Raw genomic sequence first — 19458 nt, 5'->3', positions numbered from 1 at the left:
AGAGTTTAATGTGAATCATGAGATGAGACAAAAGCCTCCTCCAGGGCGATGGGAAGACCCAGCCCCAAACCAGACTCTTGAGCACCCAGCCCTAAACCAGACTCTTGGAAGGGGCTGCGTGGTCATGCATTGCCTAAGACTCAGGGGTGAAGATGGGAAGCACCCAGCCCTAAACCAGACTCTTGGAATAGGCTCTGTGGCCACCCATCGCCGTAAGGCTCAGGGATGGAGACAGCATGGACAGGGACCTCGCACAAAGGCATGTCGGGAGGGCCTCCTTTCCAAGGCACAGCCCCACCTGCTCCTTCTCAGCCCACGACGGGAGCAGAGCCATGTCAAAGCCGTGCCCCACACAGGGTGGACAAGGACATGGCCTACTGACAGCTCCTCAGAAATCCTTAAGACATTTTTCCAAACGCAGGTTACCAGGGCTTCTGCAGAGAGAGGGGCAGCAGGACGTGCTGCTGACAGTCCCTGGGGACTTACACTGACTTGCAGTGAGAGCCCCACATCTGCCACCAGGATGGCTCCCAGCACCACCGCGTCACAAGCACCACACTCTCCACCGTGGGACGCCCAGATGGCTCGGCAGGCAGGCCGGGCTGGGGAGCTGACAGCAGACGCCCGGGACTCTGCCCAGCGTCCTCACCCACAACCTTTTAACTGTAACTGGCAGAGGAGACAGCAGGGAGGACAGAAGGTACAGTGGCGGCTAGGATGCAGTTTTAGGTTTTTGCCAGACATACTTTCAGGGGCCATTCCTGGCTACCTAATTAATCTACCTGTGTATAAGAATTTTTTAGCTTATTAAATATTGCAAGAGGCCAGGCATGGTGGCTCTCGCCTGTAATCCCAACACTCTGAGAGGCTGAGGCAGCTGGATCACGAGGTCAAAAGTTCAAGACCAGTTTGGTCAAGATGGTGAAACCCCGTCTCTACTAAAAATACAAAAATTAGCCGGGCATGACAGCGGATGCCTGTAATCCCAGCTATTCGGGAGGCTGAGGCAGAGAATCGCTTGAACCTGGGAGGGGGAGGTTGCAGTGAGCTGAGACCAAGCCGCTACACTCCACCTTGGGCAACAGCGTGAGACTCCATCTCAAAAAAAAATAAAATAAAATACAAGAGTAGGGCTGAGCATGGTGGCTCACGCCTGTAATCCCAGCACTTTGGGAGGACGAGGAGGGTGGATCACCTGAAGTCAGGAGTTTAAGACCAGCCTGGCCAACATGGTGAAACCCTGTGACTACTAAAAATACAAAAATTAGCCGGGTGTGGTGGCGCGTGCCTGTAATCCCAGCTACCCGGGAGGCTGAAGCAGGAGAATCACTGGAACCCGGGAGGCGGATGTTGCAGTGAGTCTGCAGTGAGCCAAGATCTCGCCACTGCACTCCAGCCAGGGTGACACAGTGAGACTCTGTTGGGAAAGGGCGGGGATGGCAAGAGTGCCAATACATAGACAATGCTGGGCGAGGCCAGGGATGTTGGTCGAGGGCGGGGATGTTGGGAGAGGGCGGGGATGGCAACAGTGCCAACACGAAGATAAAAGGTTTAGCATTTGACACCTATTCTCTTTTCATTTGGAATACATTTGGCCTGGCCTCCGTTCTGAAAACTACAAATCACTCACTATAACAAAACAAGATCCAGAAACTTTCCATTAGCGTGGGGGTGACCATGAAATGCCTGGTCAAAAACCCGGGCACTGATTGTCATAACCATTATGCAACTGGTGTTGCGTCCATCAGAATCTAGTTTAAGAATACTCTTCTCTCTACAGGAGTCTTCGCGGCAGACCTAGCCTGCTCTGTGTCCTCCTGAAATGAAGGAATGTTCTCTCCCATTATTTCTTCTAACAGCTTGGTTAGCAAGCTCCGCCCTCTTCTTTATCCGACCTTCTAAGGACCTCACCAGATGTGTGAAGCAGCCCGGCTCCATGTGTATCAGGCACGCACACACACACGCACGCACACCAACCTGCAAAGGAAATAACGGGGCAGCCCTGCAGTGTGAAAAGCAATGGGATTTTGTGGGTTCCACCTCCTCACCTAAGCATCCCTGGTCTACGCTATGTCACGACCCTCTGCTGAACCACGTCAGTGTGAACCCCACACCGTGTCTGTGCGCCTCACCATGCCTACTGCCATGGGTGGCACTGGAACTAACCCGTGGACGATCCGACGTGCACCAGGAATAGAAACCAAGCTCTCGCAAAGACAGAGGAGCCAGTGTGTGCATTGCACAGGGTGACACGCCTCCTGTGCCCGAGCCACACGTAACACCTTCCAGGGAGGACCACACGGGGGGTTTTTAAAGGGCAACCCGCTGGGATACAGTTCTTTGTCTTTCCTAAGAAGATCATTGTACATCTGGTCATATGTGGTTTTGAAATCATAAACATTGGGCTTGTCGGGAGCTGGTCCTGGAAGCTTCACGTGAGTCCCTGTTCCAAAGGATCGGACGCTGAATCCCCGTTTGCTGAAAGACAAAAGGAGAGAAAGAATCACAGTCACACTAAGACACAAAATTCCAAAAGCAAGGGACAGGAAATGGGACAGAAACAAAATGAGTAATTTCATTGGCTCATAGTAGAGAATATGTCTTCAAATTTTTAATCTAGGCCGGGCATGGTGGCTCGTGCCTGTAATCCCAGCACTTTGGGAGGCCAAGGCAGGCGGATCATGAAGTCAGGAGATCGAGACCATCCTGGCTAACACAGTGAAAACCCGTCTCTACTAAAAATACAAAAAATTAGCCGGGCGCGGTGGCGGGCACCTGTAGTCCCAGCTACTCGGGAGGCTGAGGCAGGAGAATGGCGCGAACCCGGGAGGCGGAGCTTGCAGTGAGCTGAGATAGCACCACTGCACTCCAGCCTGGGCGACAGGCTGTAGCAAGTTACACAAAAGCAATCAAACCAGAACTGACCATCACAAAGCCACATCTGAACATCATAGCTTGTTTAAGGCTTTACTTTAAACTGAAAGGACTGACTGGCGTGGACTTGGGGAAGATTTCATCAGAACATTTTGGCCATCGACCAACGTCCTGGCTTTGGAGGATCCAAGTTCACAGGATTCCTAAGGGACTCGCAAAGGTCCAACTGCCCGCTCCACCACAGGAAACTGTGTCTCCCCCAGTTTCCCAACACCCCCACGATGCTGGCTCCATGGGAACCGAGACCCAACACCCAAAGGAGTCCCACAGGCTCAGGGGTGGTGCAGGCAGAGAACAGATGCCGCGATGGGTCCGACGGTGCTTGTTCCTCGGACTTCCTAGTCACAGGTGAGGAAACTGACCAAATACTTTTCCTAATCAACCGGAGAAAAGAGCTGAACAGGAAACGTGTGTCATGTGCCACCAATGAGCTCTAGTTCACGCAAGGAGAAAGAGAGGTCCTCTCCAAACGCTGATGGAGTGTGGTAAGACCAGAAAATTCTTCTGTCATCGCTGACAAGCAAACTTAAGTTTGTCACAACAAGTTACATGTAAAAAAGTTACTTTGGCACCGAGTGCGGTGGCTCACACCTTCAATCCAGGCACTTTGGGAGGCCGGGACAAATGGATCACCTGAGGCTGGGAGTTTCAGACTAGCCTGGCCAGGAGGCGAAACCCCAACTCCGTTTCTACTAAAAAAAATAAAATAAATTAGCTGGGCATGGTGGTGCATGCCTGTAATCCCAGCTACTTGGGAGGCTGAAGCATGAGAATCGCTTGAACCCAGCAGGCAGAAGTTGCAGAGATTGGAGATCTCACCACTGCACTTCAGCCTGGGCAAAAGAGCGAGACTCTGTCCCAAAAAAACAACAAAAAAAGTTACTTTGGTATAGAACATGTGTTCTTGTAAAGTCACAACTGATATTTATAATTACCTAAAAAATATAGACTTCTCAACCTAGCTTTATTTATAAATCACAAAAGGTTTGCATCTGAAGGAATCTGCCCGGCTCAGGGCGCAGGGCGCATACACACTTCCATTAACACTAAACTCCTCTCACAGGCCTGTCATTCTTGTTCAGAAAAGTGCTGCTGTTTCGCTCTTGAGCAAGAATGACACACAGATACATGAGGAGTTCCATATTATTTTAAAAAAAGAAAAGTAAGGCCGGGTGCGGTGACTCACGCCTGTAATCCCAGCACTTTGGGAGGCCGAGGTGGGCAGATCATGAGGTCAGGAGATCAAGACCAACCTGGCTAACATGGTGAAACCCCATCTCTACTAAAAATACAAAAAATTAGGCGGGCGTGGCGGCGGGTGCTTTTATAGTCCCAGCTACTTGGGAGGCTGAGGCAGGAGAATGACTTGAATCCGGGAGGCAGAGGTTGCAGTGAGCTGAGATCGCGCCACTGCACTACAGCCTGGGCGACAAGAGCGAGACCCTGTCTCAAAAAAAAATAAAAAAAAATTACTGAATGTTGAATGAGTGTCACAAGAGAGGAAAAACTCAGGCAGAGGGGGCTGCTGGAGTGTAACCAGCCTCTATGCGGATAATGGGGCAACACCCAGCAAGTGAAAACTACCTGTGCCTTTCTCACAGACACTGGCTTCTAGAAACCTGCCCTACGGACATACACGTGCCTCTGCAACGTGGCTGCCTGCCGGATGCCCACTGCCGGCCTTCCATAGCCACAAAAGAACAGACAAGTCGAATAATCCATCCATGGGGCACGACAGGCCATGCGGCTCCACGCGCACCTCCGAGGATGAGTAGAGGAAGCAAAAGAGCCCAAGGGCACCCTGCTGCGCCACCACACACGTCACCCACACACACAGAGAAGACGTGCTCATCTAGTGTACGTGAGACACCTGAGTCCCCTGAGGCTGATGACAGCTGCGTCAGTCCTCACATCCTTAGATATCCCGAGCTACACAACCCGGCTCTCCAAACATCTACCACACACGGCCAGAAATGTGGCACAACAGCAGCGATTCATGACTACAAACCCGTGTTCACGGCACCCGGACTGTGAAATAAACGTGAAAATGCTAAAATTAAAATTCCTGACATTCAGTCATAACCACAGATCCTGATGGAAACGTGAGGTTAAAGCAATAAAGTCAACTGTTGGTTGTGACTGAGAGGGTGACGGAGGCCCAGACACAAGGCATACCACAGGGAGCACACGTGAGAAACAACAAGCCTAAAATGACTTCCTTACCAATTCAGACAACATACAATAAAATATGTTCCGTCAAAGCACAGACAAGGGCCGGACGCAGTGGCTCACTTGAGGACAGGAGTTCGACACCAGCCTAGCCAACATGGTGAAACCTTATCTCTACTAAAAACACAAAAATTAGTCGTGGTGGCACACGCCTGTAATCCCAGCTATTCGGGAGGCTGAGGCAGGAGAATTGCGTGAACCCCGGAAGCGGAGGTTGCAGTGAGCCGAGATCGCGCCATTGCACTCCAGCCTGGGCAACAGAGAGATACTGTTTCAAAAAAAAAAAAAAAAAAAAAAATCGCACAAAGAAGCCCAGGATCAGCGTGATCACAGCAGCCAAAGGAGACAGCCTGTCTCCCAACACTAACAAGAACTCACCACCTGCTGGACGTTCCTTTAAGTTAGCCTATTTAAAAACAAAATGCAGTTTGTTTTTCCCGCAACAAAATGTGCACGAATGGCAAAAAGGCTATTTAGCAACAGAAGCAGTATTTCTCCTAAACTGATGCAACCGACAGGGCAGCCAGCTTGCGACTCAACAGCGTTTCTTACATAAAAGCAAGGACAGCTTGGAAAACACTCCTGACACCAACAGGCTTTGCCTGAAGGGCCAACGCCTTTGTAAACTAATCTTCCAGACAAGTATTTGTCTGGTATGCCAAACAACTGTCTTTACAAGTACCAAAAATCTATCAGAGGGCTTGTAATCCCAGCACTTTGGGAGACCAAGCAGGTGGATCACTTCAGCTCAGGAGTTTGAGACCAGCCTGGCCAACATGACAAAACCCCGTCTCTACTTTAAAAAAAAAAAAGCCAGGCATGGTGGTGCGCGCCTGTAATCCCAGTTACTCCGGAGGCTGAGGCTGGAGAATCGCTTGAACCCGGGAGGTGGAGGTCGCAGTGGGCCCCGTGATGGTGCCACTGCACTCCAGCCTGGGTGACAAACTGAGATTCTGTCTCAAAAAAACTCCAAAAAACTATCATAAGCCATCAGGCGGGGCGTGGTGGCTCGCGCCTGTAATCCCGACACTTTGGGAGGCGGAGGAGGACGGATCACCTGAGGTCGGGAGTTTGAGACCAGCCTGACCAACAATAGAGAAACCCCGTCTCTACTAAAAATACAAAACTAGCTGGGCGTGGTGGCTCATGCCTGTAATCCCAGCTACTTGGGAGGCCAGGAGTTCAATACCAGCCTGGGCAACACGGTAAGACCCTGTCTGTAAAAATAAATAAATAAATAAGGCCAGGCACGGTGGCTCACGCCTGTAATCCCAGCACTTTGGGAAGCCAAGGCGGGCAGATCACCTGAGGTCAGGAGGTTGAGACCAGCCTGGCCAACATGGTGAAACCCCGTCTCTACTAAAAATACAAAAAAATTAGCTGGACATGGTGGTGCATGTCTGTAGTCCCAGCTACGCAGGAGGCTGAGGCAGGAGAATCGCTTGAACTCGGGAGGCAGAGGCTGCAGTGAGCCGAGATCTTGCCACTGCACTCCAGCCTGGGCGACAGAATGAGACTCCATCTCAAAAAAAAAAGAAAGAAAAAAACAAAAACAAAAAGCCACAAAACAAACAAACAAAAAACCTAACTGGTTCCAAGGGGACACTTTAATCCTTGGAGCACCAAGCGCGGGAGGCTCTGTGGAAACGTACGGCGGAGTCTTCTGGCGCTGCCCTGAAACATGAGGACTCCCAGGACTCTGGTATTTGAAACAATTTAGTCTCTAACACCAAAGATGATCACTCCAGAGAACGCTAAGATGTCGACACTTACTATCACTTGGATTTATCAGGAAAATAGAGTCCACGCCGATTTTCAATAGGGTGAAATTGTTACTGTGTCTGTTTTTAGAGACAGGGACTTGGTCTGTCGTCCAGCCAGGAGTTCAGTGGCGCAGTCACAGCTCACAGTCATAGCTCACCACAGCCTCAACCTCTTGGGCTCAAGTGATCTTGCTGCCCCGTCTCCCAAGCAGCCAGAATGACAGGCATGTGCAACCAACCACACGTGGCTAAGTTTTAAAATGTTTTGTAATGATGGCGGGTCTCACTGTGTTGCCCAGGGCTCAAACTCCTGGGCTCAAGCAATCCTCCTCCCTCAGCCTCCCAAAGTGCTGGACTACAGGCCGAAGAGCCACCTTGCCAGGCCCAAAATTTTTAAAAGGGGCGAGGTTCACTGATCAGCTAGCTACTGTGCCTGCTCAGTTAACTACAATTCCTTTTGACAATTTTATTTCAGCTTTCCTGTGCAGTTTTATGTAGCCCTACCCAACTGCATACAATTTTCCTTTTTTCACTTACCATAAGCATTTCCTACGCTTTTCACATCATTTTTAACGCCTGAAAGACTCTCTAAATCTGACTTTCACAAGCTTTCCCAGTGTAACAGAAAAGCACTATCACACAGAGTTTGAGTATTAAAACTCTCTAAATAAACCCAAATGAATAGACAAAGGACATAAACAGGTAATTTTCAAAAGCAAAAATGCTCTGGGTGCGGTGCCTCACACCTGTAATCCAAATACTTTGGGGCGCTGAGGCAGGAGGATCGTTTTAGCCCAGATATTCAAGGCTGAAGTGGTGAGCTATGATCACGCCACTGCACTCCAGCCTTACTCTGGCTTGAAAAAAAAAACAAAAAAAAAAAGGGAAAATGACAACAGACATAAATTCCAACTTCAATAAGGCCAAGCTAGAAAACCGAGACATGGAAGAACACCCTGCCGACCAGAGGCCAGGAGAAGTGGAGTGAAATTTCCTAAGAGTCTGAAGGATTTCCTGCCTGTTACCCCCGAGACCCCAGTCATGACATGGAGGAAGAGCCACCTGCAAGATGGACACAAGCCACAAGCTGTGCTGTGAACCTGGGCACTCAGCGCCAATGCCACCAGTCTGTGAGTCTCTGCAGGGACCCCCCCACCCAAAATCGGACCGCCAAATTCTCCCGTTTGACTGGGGTATTATAGAAAATTATTTGTATGAATAATGAAAATAAACCACCTCGTGGCAAAAAAAGGAAACTAATGATGTGAATACTAACTATGGAGCAGACAACAGAACAAGAGCTTATCCCCGATGCACGCGTGAACACATGGAGACAGATGGACACCAAAATGGTACTTCTGAGAGACCACTTTCATTTTCTACAGTAAGAATTTCTGCAACAAGCAGGCTGGGCGTGGTGGCTCACGCCTGTAATCCCAGCACTTTGGGAGGCCGAGGCGGGCAGATCACGAGGTCAGGAGATCGAGACCACCCTGGTCAACACAGTCAAACCCCATCTCTACTAAAAATACAAAAAATTTGGCCGGGCGCGGTGGCTCACGCCTGTAATCCCAGCACTTTGGGAGGCTGAGGCGGGCGGATCACGAGGTCAGGAAATCGAGACCATCTGGCCAACACAGTGAAACCCTGACTCTACTAAAAGCACCAAAAATTAGCCAGGCGTGGTAGCAGGCGCCTGTAGTCCCAGTTACTCAGGAGGCTGAGGCAGGAGAATGGCATGAACCCGGGAGGCGGAGGTTGCAGTGAGCTGAAATCGCGCCACTGCACTCCAGCCTGGGCGACAGAGCGAGACTCCATCTCAAAAAAAAAAAAAAAAAAAAAATTAGCTGGGCGTGGTGGCAGGCGCCTGTAGTCCCAGCTACTCGGAGGGTTTGAAGGAGAATCACTTCAACCTGGGATACAGAGGTTGCAGTGAGCCAAGATCGTGTCATTGCACTCCAGCCTGGGCGACAGAGGGAGACTCCGACTCCAACAAAAAAAAAAAAAAGGAAATTGAAGGTCCATGTCTAAATTAACTTCATGATATCCATATTCATGATATCCATAATAGATGTCACCTTAAACTTACTTCCTTTTGACTCTCTTCTGAGTCTACTCTTTTGAGTAAATTTGAATGATGGCGGCACAGGTAAAAGCACACCCAAGAATTCATTATTCAGAGGTGCTCTCTGCTCCTTTTCCAGAGACCACAGCTCTGCCAGAAATGGCCACTGGCCACTCTGAACTAAAAAGGACTTGGTCATCTTCAGTCATCGTCTCAGCGAGGTTATGATTGGCATGTCTTTAAAGCAGCCGCTAAACCTGATTTTATTAACAAGATAGCTAAATAATTTTTTTTTTTTTGAGACAGAGTCTCGCTCTGTCACCCAGGCTGGAGTGCAGTGGCCGGATCTCAGCTCACTGCAAGCTCTGCTTCCTGCTTCCCGGGTTCACGCCATTCTCCTGCCTCAGCCTCCTGAGCAGCTGGGACTACAGGCGCTCGTCACTACGCCTGGGTCATTTTTTTGTATTTTTTGTAGAGACGGGGTTTCACCATGTTAGCCAAGATGGTCTCGATCTCCTGACCTCATGATCCACCTGCCTCGGCCTCCCAAAGTGCTGGGATTACAGGCGTGACCCACCGCGCCCAGCCCTAAATAGAATTTTTAAAGCATTTCTTTTTGTTAAGATTTCTACTCCATCTTGCCAGGCGCAGTGGCTCATGCCTATAATCCCAGCACTTTGGGAGGCCCACGCGGGCGGATCACGAGGTCAGGAGATCGAGACCATCCTGGCTAACACGGTGAAACCCCGTCTCTACTAAAAATACAAAAAAATTAGCCGGGCGTCGTGGCGGGCGCCTGTAGTCCCAGCTACTCAGGAGGCTGAGGCAGGAGAATAGTGTGAACCCAGGAGGCGGAGCTTGCAGTGAGCTGAGATAGCACCACTGCACTCCAGCCTGGGCTACAGACTCCCCCTCAAGAAAAAAAATATATATTCTACTCCAACTTTATTTTACTTATTTATTTATTTGAGATGGAGTCTTGCTCTGTCGCCCAGGCTGGAGTGCAGTGGCATGATCTCGGCTCACTGCAAGCTCCGCCTCCTGGGTTCATGCCATTCTCCTGCCTCAGCCTCCCGAGTAACTGGGACTGCAGGCGCCCGCCACCACGCCCGGCTAATTTTTTTGTATTTTCAGTAGAGATGGGGTTTCATCGTGTTAGCCAGGATAGTCTCAATCTCCTGACTTTGTGATCCGCCCACCTCAGCCTCCCAAGGTGCTAGGATTACAGGTGTGAGCCACTGCACCCGGCCTACTCCATCTTTGTTATGCAGATACAGCAGAAAATCTTGAACAAAGGATCACCAAGGAGAACCAGCAGAACCAGAAGGTCTCCAGCCCATTTGTTATTCCAGTTAACAATAATTTTGTCTTGGGGGGGGTGAGCCTTGCATTGTTTTGCTTAAATGTATCAAATTTTTACAGGTAACTGCAGTTTATAAATGAAGACCCAGCACAATGTAATTCTAGCACATTTCTAGTTTTAAAAACAACCTTTGGCCGGATGCGGTGGCTGACGCCTGTAATCCCAGCACTTTGGGAGGCCGAGGCGGGCAGATCACCTGAGGTCGGGAGTTTGAGATTAGCGTGGCCAGCATGGTGAAACTCCGTCTCTACTAAAAATGCAAAAAAAGCCGGGCGCAGTGGCTCACGCCTGTAATCCCATCACTTTGGGAGGCCGAGCGGGCGGATCACGAGGTCACAAGATCGAGACCATCCTGGCTAACATGATGAAACTCCGTCTCTACTAAAAATACAAAAAAAAAAAAAAAGAAAATTAGCCGTGCGTGGTGGCCGGTGCCTGTAGTCCCAGCTACTCGGGAGGCTGAGGCAGGAGAATCGCTTGAACTTGAGAGGCACAAGTTGCAGTGAGCCGAGATCGCGCTACTGCACTCCAGTTTGGGCGACAGAGCAAGACTCTGTCTCAAAAAAAAAAAAGAAAGAAAGAAAAGAATAAAGAGAAAGAATCAGCAGATCATGAACACTTGACACTGATTTTTGGGGGGTGTTTTTTGGTCTCCAACTCCTGACTTCAGGTGATCCGCGTGCGTCGGCCTCCCAAAGTGCTGGGACTACACGCGTGAGCCACCGTGCCTGGCCTACGTGACACTGTTAAAAACGGAAAAAAAAGGGGGACTGCTAATTTTCCCAAGTTGCTCAGGAAAGTTATAGCTGGACCGCGATAAGAGAAGCGAGACACTGTTTTCATTTAAAGTTCACGTAGGTAACTTTGGGGGTAAAAAAGCCATTTCAATTTTGTCTTACTATCAAAGTTGACACATACCAAATTTTAACTGTAAGTCAAGTGGTCAGTTTCTCAGTTTGCTATGTGACTCAACAAAAAAACTTGTTATCAAGCAGGAATAAACTTTCATTAGACATATGCTACGCAAGAGTCACAGGCGGCCAGTTCGCAGGGAATATAAACTAGCAGAGCCAAACCAAGTCCACGTTGTATTCCAGAAACTACCGGTTGGAGGCGTTCCAGGGAGGAAGAGAAGATCTTTCGCAAAAAAAAAAAAAAAAAAAGAAGTAGCAAACACACAAATCCATGGCATAAAAAAGTAGACCGCTTTGTTATTTACAACATCGTGGTATGCCGAGATTGTGTTGCGCGCCGTTTCCAGGGAAGGTGGCCAACGACGCACACGAAATACCATGATCGGCCGCCGCCGCGCAGCCCCTCGCCGCGGACGCTACCCTCGCCCCCCGGGCCCGGCCTCGGAGAGCTCGAAGGACCACCGGACAGCGGGCGCCTCGTCCCGGAACCTGCCTTCCCTGAGATGCCCACCCGCGTGTGGGCGCCGCGCGCTGCCGTCCAGCTGCCATCCCAACCAGCCGACCCACGAGCGCGGCCCGGCTTCCTCTCAGGGCTCCCGGCGCGGGCCAGGGGGAACCGGGGAGGAGGGAGGGCCGGTCGCCGGAGCGGAGCGCGCGGGGACAGGGTGGAGCCCAACTACCTGAGGATGTTGTGCGCCTCCATGCTCCGGTTCTGGTTGCTCGAGCACACCACCGCCACCCGCAGCGGGGACGACGGCATGGCGGCGGCCGCAAATCCCGCGGCTCTCCCGCTTGGGTTCCCACCCCACCGCGGCGCTTCCGCGCGAGCAAAATGGCGGCCGCGGTGGCCGGAAGCGGGCGACGCGAAACGACGGCGCCGGCGGCGTAGCGTGCGGCGTCTGCGCGGCGGCCTCCCCGCCCACCCTGGGCGCCGGGCCGCGGACGGAGCGCAGGCACTGGCCTTCGGGCGCGCTGCACTCGGCGAGGCCGGGGGCGGCCAACGCCGCGCCGGCCCCCGGCGTCCGCAGCAGAGACCCGCACTCCACAAGGCCCGGCTGAGCGTCACGGCGCCAAGCGCCGGCGTCCTGACATCAGCACCCCGCGCCGGCGCCTAGTGTGACGCAGACGACGTGCGGAACACCAGGACGTCATAAGGTGTCGCCGCCGCCTTTGGGAGCGACGCGAAACGCCGCGCTTGCCGGAGATAGCATTGAGGGCCCTTCCGCGGCCCGGCGTTTCGTCTCTTGGGACGATTTTGTGCGTTCCCTCGGTCCCCGTGGGGCCCATAGTTCTCACTTCTGCCACCCCAGAGTCGCCGCGCTTCACTAGACCCGCTCCCTCCACTGTCCCGGAGGCCCACAGACATTCCCGCATTCTGAGGCTCGCTCCCGTCCCGTGCCGCTGTTACCGGCCTCCGGCCCCGGCTCATACAAGCAGGAGCACATCGCTCTTTTATGAAAGCCCTTCAACATTTAACGTTTAAATGCGAGGGCCGACCTGTGACAGACCTGGTTGGGAGTGCACGTCGACTATGGTCTTCCTCGCCTCGGGCTTCCTTGGAGAGGCCGCCGGCTGGTCTGAGATTTGGGTCCAGTTACAGTAAATCCAGTCAACGCGAGTGTGTTATTCCCCAGCTATGCCTGTCTGCCTGGATGCAGCCTCGCGGGGGACAGTGGGTTGATGTTTTGCCGTGGGAGCGCCACGGACGGGAGAGGGAGTGATAATGATTGTCAACCTAATAACAGGCTCTCTAACTGAAAATGATATTTCTTTGGGAATAGGGCGTTGGCGAATATGCGTGCCATAGTAAACGATTTGCGCATTCAGGAAAGTAATGGTTTTTAAAGAAAAAATGAAGACGTAGATAATGGCTTGGAAATAATTAACCTTGGCTACAAAGAACAGTAACAAGTGTACTCCCGGCCGGGCGCGGTGGCTCAAGCCTGTAATCCCAGCACTTTGGGAGGCCGAGGCGGGCGGATCACCTGGAGTCAGGAGTTCAAGACCAGCCTGACCAACATGGAGAAACCCCGTCTCTACTAAAAATACAAAATTAGCCAGGGTGGTGGCGCATGCCTGTAATCCTAGCTACTAGGGAGGCTGAGGCAGGAGAATCGCTTGAACCCGGGAGGCAGAGGTTGCGGTGAGCCGAGATCGCGCCATTGCACTCAAGTCTGGGCAAAAAGAGCGAAACTCCGTCTCAAAAAAAAAAAAAGAAAGAAAGAAATTGTACTTTTAGGTCAGGCGCAGTGGCTCACGCCTGTAATCCCAGCACTTTGGGAGGCCGAGGCGGGTGGAACACGAGGTCAAGAGATCGAGACCATCCTGGCCGACATGGTGAAACCCCGTCTCCACTACAAATACAAAAGTTAGCCGGGTGTAGTGGTGCGCACTTGTAGTCCCAGCTACTCAGGAGGCTGAGGCAGGAGAATCACTTAAACCCAGGAGGCGGAGGTTGCTGTGAGCTGAGATTGTGCCTGTGCAGTTCACCCTGGCAACAGAGTGAGATTCCATCTCAAAAAAATAAAAAGAAATTGTCCTTTTGCAAAATACGGCAATGAATAAGTTTAAAAGGGGAAAATACAAGGTAAAATCAATAATACTATGACTATCCCAGTTTGCATATTGGTTTTGACCCATGAACCTAGGCTTAAAGGAAAGCAATTAAAAAGAAAAAAATTAGAAAACAAAAATAGAAAAATAGAGATTAAAGGAAGGCAATTGAATAAATAAAATGGCCATAGAAATTACATGAGACTTGTAACCATGTGCCTGTTTTCTTTCTGTGTGTAAATGGATCTCAGTGTTCCAGAGGAATTTACCCACATACAGCATATAGTATTGACATACTTATTTAATACCTTATTTAACCAATAGGTAGTAAAGATCTCTTAGGTCAGGTTTTTGTGAAGTTACCAGCAGAAGCTACTGATTGTGAAATGTCAGTTATACCATTGATGGCAGTGGCAGCCTCTCTTGAGTGGCTACTGGGAATATGCTGGCTACAGCAGGGGAGGCTCAGCTGGGACTCTCTGCTCCACTGAGCATGTGGGAGCCCTGCCCCCTTCCAAGTTGGCAGGACAGGAGCCCCACCCTCCTGGGAGCAGATGCATCTGCCCAGCCACGGCTGTGGACCCAGGTATCCCTGCAATCCCAGGGCTGGGAAGCCACCCCCACCTGCCCCCGAAAGCTCAGAAGTGCCTCCAGCTGCTACCTGGCCTCTCCTGACTCCCAACAAAGCTGAAGCCAAGCCCAGGCGCTGTTGCAACCCAGCCAGGTGTGCACACACTGAGGGCAGTGCTAGCATGCCAGCCCCTTGCTGCCTCGGCCCGCTCTGGACTTTGAGTGCTCATAAGCATGGGAGCAAGGCCAAGGAGGGGCTGAGGGCGGCTCAGCCCAGTCCTGTAGGCAACCCTCGACCTGAACAGCCTGGGTCCTGTAGATGACATGATTGATGGCAGTAGGAGGCACACAAGCTCCTGGGTGGAAAGGGGTGGGTGTCCTGTGAAGACCCCCATTAAAGCTAGGGACTTCCTGAAACATGGGGGCTGGGCTGCCAGTTCTGGGTGGAGTCTGCCGTCCAGAGTGAGATTTATGGTGCTTTTTCTGGGCCCGTCCATGGCTGCCCATGGGCCAATCAGTATATACTTTCTCCCTTCTGAAGCTCATAAAAATCCCACTCAGCTATACTCACAGAGATGTCAGGACTACCAGCTGTGGGAAGGATCTACCCACTTGGGATCCCCTCAATTTGTGGGGATCACCTGCCTGTGGGAAGGAGCTACTTACTCCGGGTCTCCTCTCCGCTGAGAACTAGGCACTCGGGACGACCTGCCTGCGGGAAGGAGCTACTCACTTCGGGTCCCCTGAGAGCTGTTCTGTCGCTCAATGAAGCTCCTCTCTTTCTTGCTCACCCTCTGGTTGTCCACGTACCTCATTCTTCCTGGACGCAGGATGAGAACATGGGACCTGCTGAATAGCAGGACTGAAAGAGCTGTAATACAAACGGGGCTGAAACACGTCTCCTGCTTGCCACATTGGGGGCAACAAGAAGGAGAGAAGAGAGCTGTGGCCCTTCGGGGAGCCCAGACTTGGGGACTCCCTGAGCCAGGGCTCTGACACCCTTTTTGGGGGCTCCCTGAGCCGGGGCCGTGACACCCTCTTTGGGGACTCCCTGAGCCGGGGCCGTGACACCCTCTCGGGGACTCCCTGAGCTGGGGCCATGACACCCTCTTGGGGACTCTGCAGGTCCTTGTATCTCCAAGATTCTGGGAGCCACCACGATCCCCAGTGCCTGCAGTGGAAGCCACTTCTGGTGCACCTGGTCCAGCTACAGACTTGCACAGAGCTGGCACCTGTGCCGGTGCCTGGAGCTGCCTGCCCCACTGCACCTGGCACACCTGGCTGTGCACAGTGACTGGACCCCGCGCTTGTTCACACACCCCCCTGCCGCTCCTCACCTGGAAGGTGTGGGATCTGAGCCAGTAGCATCAGCTGAGTGCAGCCTATCAGGCTGAGTGGGTGGATTGGGCCCAGTGGGCCCGAGCAAAACTCAGGCAAAGGCGCCCCAGACAGAGGTTTCCGGATGGGAAAGTTACACCCTAAGGATCCTGTGACAGCATTACCCTGCCCAGTGAAAAAGGTAGAATCAAAGGGGAGTAAGAGTCTCATTATAATTGCAGTCTTGTTCCGAAGTCTTGGGAAAAGCTGTCTGTAGCATGAAAACATCAGCTTCTCTGGGTTTGAAGTTTGGGTGTTTCTGGTTAGGGCATCAGGCAGTTTGGTGAACATTGTGTGTGACCCATGCATCAGGCATGAGACTTGTCCCTTAAAATGTATCTAGTTTGGTCTGGCACATTGGCTCATGCTTGTAATCCCAACACTTTGGGAGGCCAGTGTGAGAGAATCTCTGTTTTTTTTGAGACAGAATCTCGCTCTGTCGCCCAGCTGGAGTGCAATAGCGCAATCTGGGCTCATTGCAAGCTCCGCCTCCCAGGTTCACGTAATTCTCCTGCCTCAGCCTTCCGAGTAGCTGGGACTACAGGCACCCGGCTAATTTTTTTTTTTTTTGTATTATTAGTAGAGACAGGGTTTCACCGAGTTAGCCAGGATAGTCTTGATCTCCTGACCTCGTGATCCGCCCGCCTCGGCCTCCCAAAGTGCTGGGATTACAGGCGTGAGCCACCACACCCGGCCGAGAGAATCTCTTGAGACCAGGAATTTGAGACCAAACTGGTCAATATAGCTAGATCCCTCTCTATTTAAAAAAATTACATATATACACACACACACATAACACATATATACATACATTATACATACATATACACGTGTGTATGTGTGTAAATTAATTTTTTTTTAGATGGAATCTCTCTGTGTCACCAGGCTGGAGTGCAGTGGTGTGATCTCGGCTCACTGCAACCTCCACCTCCCAGGTTCAAGCGATTCTCCTGCCTCAGCCTCTCGAGTGGCTGGAATTACAGGCACACACCACCACGCCTGGCTAATTTTTGTATTTTTAGTAGAGATGGGTTTCACCACGTTGGCCAGGATGGGCTCGATCTCTTGACTTCTTGATCCACCCACCTCAGCCTCCCACAGTGCTGGGATTACAGATGTGAGCCACCATGCCCGGCCATGAGTTTATTAAAAGGGATATTAAATTTTTTTTTTTTGAGATGGAGTCTTGCTCTGTCACCCAGGCTGGAGCGCAGTGGTGCGATCTCAGCTCACTGCAACCTCTGCCTCCCGGGTTCAAGCAATTCTCCTGCCTTGTCCTCTCAAGTAGCTGGGATTACAGGCACCCATGACCACGCCTGGCTAATTTTTGTATTTTTAGTAGAGACAAGGTTTCACCATCTTGGTCAGGCTGGTTTCAAACTCCTAACGTCAGGTGATCCACCCGCCTTGGACTCCCAAAGCTGTGAGCCACCACACCCGGCCTATTAAATTTTTTTTGAGACAGGGTTTTGCTCTGTTGCCCTGTGGGGAAAAGCAAGAGAGATCAGATTGTTAACTGTGTCTGTGTAGAAAGAAGTAGACATAGGAGACTCCATTCTGTTCTGTACTAAGACAAATTCTTCTGCCTTGAGATGCTGTTAATCTATGACCTTACCCCCAACCCCCTGCTCTCTGAAACATGTGCTGTGTCAACTCAGGGTTAAATGGATTAAGGGCGGTGCAAGATATGCTTTGTTAAACAGATGCTTGAAGGCAGCACGCTCCTTAAGAGTCATCACCACTCCCTAATCTCAAGTACCCAGGGACACAGAAACTGCGGAAGGCCACAGGGACCTCTGCCTAGGAAAGCCAGGTATTGTCCAAGGTTTCTCCCCATGTGATAGTCTGAAATATGGCCTCGTGGGAAGGGAAAGACCTGACCGTCCCCCAGCCCGACACCCGTAAAGGGTCTGTGCTGAGGAGGATTAGTAAAAGAGGAAGGCATGCCTCTTGCAGTTGAGACAAGAGGAAGGCATCTGTCTCCTGCCTGTCCCTGGGCAATGGAATGTCTCGGTATAAAACCCCATTGTACGTTCCATCTACTGAGATAGGGAAAAACCGCCTTAGGGCTGGAGGTTGGACCTGCAGGCAGCAACACTGCTTTGTAAAGCATTGAGATGTTTATGTGTATGCATATCTAAAAGCACAACACTTAATCCTTTACCTTGTCTATGATGCAAAGACCTTTGTTCACGTGTTTGTCTGCTGACCCTCTCCCCACAATTGTCTTGTGACCCTGACACATCCCCCTCTCGGAGAAACACCCACGAATGATCAATAAATACTAAGGGAACTCAGAGGCTGGCGGGATCCTCCATATGCTGAACGCTGGTTCCCTGGGTCCCCTTATTTCTTTCTCTATACTTTATCTCTGTATCTTTTTCTTTTCCAAGTCTCTCGTTCCACCTAACGAGAAACACCCACAGGTGTGGAGGGGCGACCCACCCCTTCATTGCCCAAGCTTGAGTACGGTGGTGGGATCGTGGCTCACTGCAGCCTCAAACTCCCAAGCTCAAGTGATCCACCCACCTCAGCCTCTCCAGTAGCTGGGAATACAGCCGTGCAGCATTCTACCTGGCTAGTTTTTTATTTTCATTAGAGACAAGGTCTTGCTGTGTTTCCAGGGCTCATCTTGAACTCCTGGGCTCAAGTGATCCTCCCTCCCACCTCAGCCTCCCAAGGTGTTGGGACTACAGGTGTGAGCCACCATGCCTATAGCCTAAATAAGAATTTTAAATGCACCTGTATGTTGTCAATAACTCAGAAGATACAGCTTTTTCATTAAGCCAACAATATCAAATTAGTTTTACTCATCAAATAATTACACACAAAAAAGATCATTCTAAGACCGGTCATGGTGGATCACACCTGTAATCCCAGCACTTTGGAAGGCCAAGGCAGGCAGATCACCTAAAGTCAGGAGTTCAAGACCAGCCTGGCCAACATGGCAAAACCCCGTCTCTACTAAAAATACAAAAATTAGCTGGGCGTGGAGGCGGGCACCTGTAATCCCAGCCACTTGGGAGGCTGAGGTGGGAGAATCACTTGAACCCAGGAAACGGAGGTTGCAGTGAGCTAAGATCAAGCCACTGCACTCCAGCCTGGGCAACAGGTGAGACTCTTAATGAGTAAACCCAGGCAAAAATGTATGCTGCCAATTTTTATGACATTTCTATTTTTATTTTACAGCAAATGTAAAACCAGCTTATTTATTAAAGACTTACAGCCTGGGGGCTGGGCGTGGTGGCTCACGCCTATAATCCCAGCACTTTGGGAGGCCGAGGCGCCCAGATCACGATCAGGAGACCATCCTGGCTAACACAGTGAAACCCTATGGCTACTAAAAACACAAAAATTAGCCGGGTGTAGTGGTGGCACGTGCCTGTGATCCCAGCTACTCAGGAGGCTGAAAATCACTTGAACCTGGGAGTCGGAGGTTGCAGTGAGCCAAGATCGCGCCACTGTACTCCAGCCTGGGTGACAGAGCGAGACTTCATCTCAAAACAACAACAACAACAAAAAACAGACAATTGGATCCCAATTATATAATAGTATTTCTGACAAAATGGGACATGTTCACATGGCTAAACTTTATTTGCCCAAATAGGTGATCTAATGAAGGATACAGACCAAAATGTGGGGGATCGCAGTTTGTATAGGAGGTTTATTATTTTAAAAAACCTCATTTTA

At 51.0% G+C, this 19458-nt stretch overlaps 1 protein-coding gene across 1 annotated transcript in view; it reads right to left on the bottom strand.

Annotated features, from left to right (window-relative positions):
* SSU72 (SSU72 homolog, RNA polymerase II CTD phosphatase) overlaps window positions 1–12366 on the bottom strand; it is a 33681-nt gene extending 21315 nt beyond the window's left edge. Inside the window, exons 1-2 of the mRNA XM_014344630.4 lie at window positions 11949–12366; window positions 2335–2478 (exon numbers count right to left, since the gene is read on the bottom strand). Of these exons, the coding sequence (XP_014200116.2) occupies window positions 2335–2478; window positions 11949–12028 (224 nt within the window). The 5' untranslated portion in view covers window positions 12029–12366. The remainder of the gene's footprint in view (window positions 1–2334; window positions 2479–11948) is intronic.
* Window positions 12367–19458: the final 7092 nt, after the last annotated feature.

Source organism: Pan paniscus, chromosome 1 (genome assembly GCF_029289425.2).
Source record: "Pan paniscus chromosome 1, NHGRI_mPanPan1-v2.0_pri, whole genome shotgun sequence".
NCBI lineage: Eukaryota > Metazoa > Chordata > Mammalia > Primates > Hominidae > Pan > Pan paniscus.
This window is presented reverse-complemented; position numbering and strand designations above follow the sequence as displayed.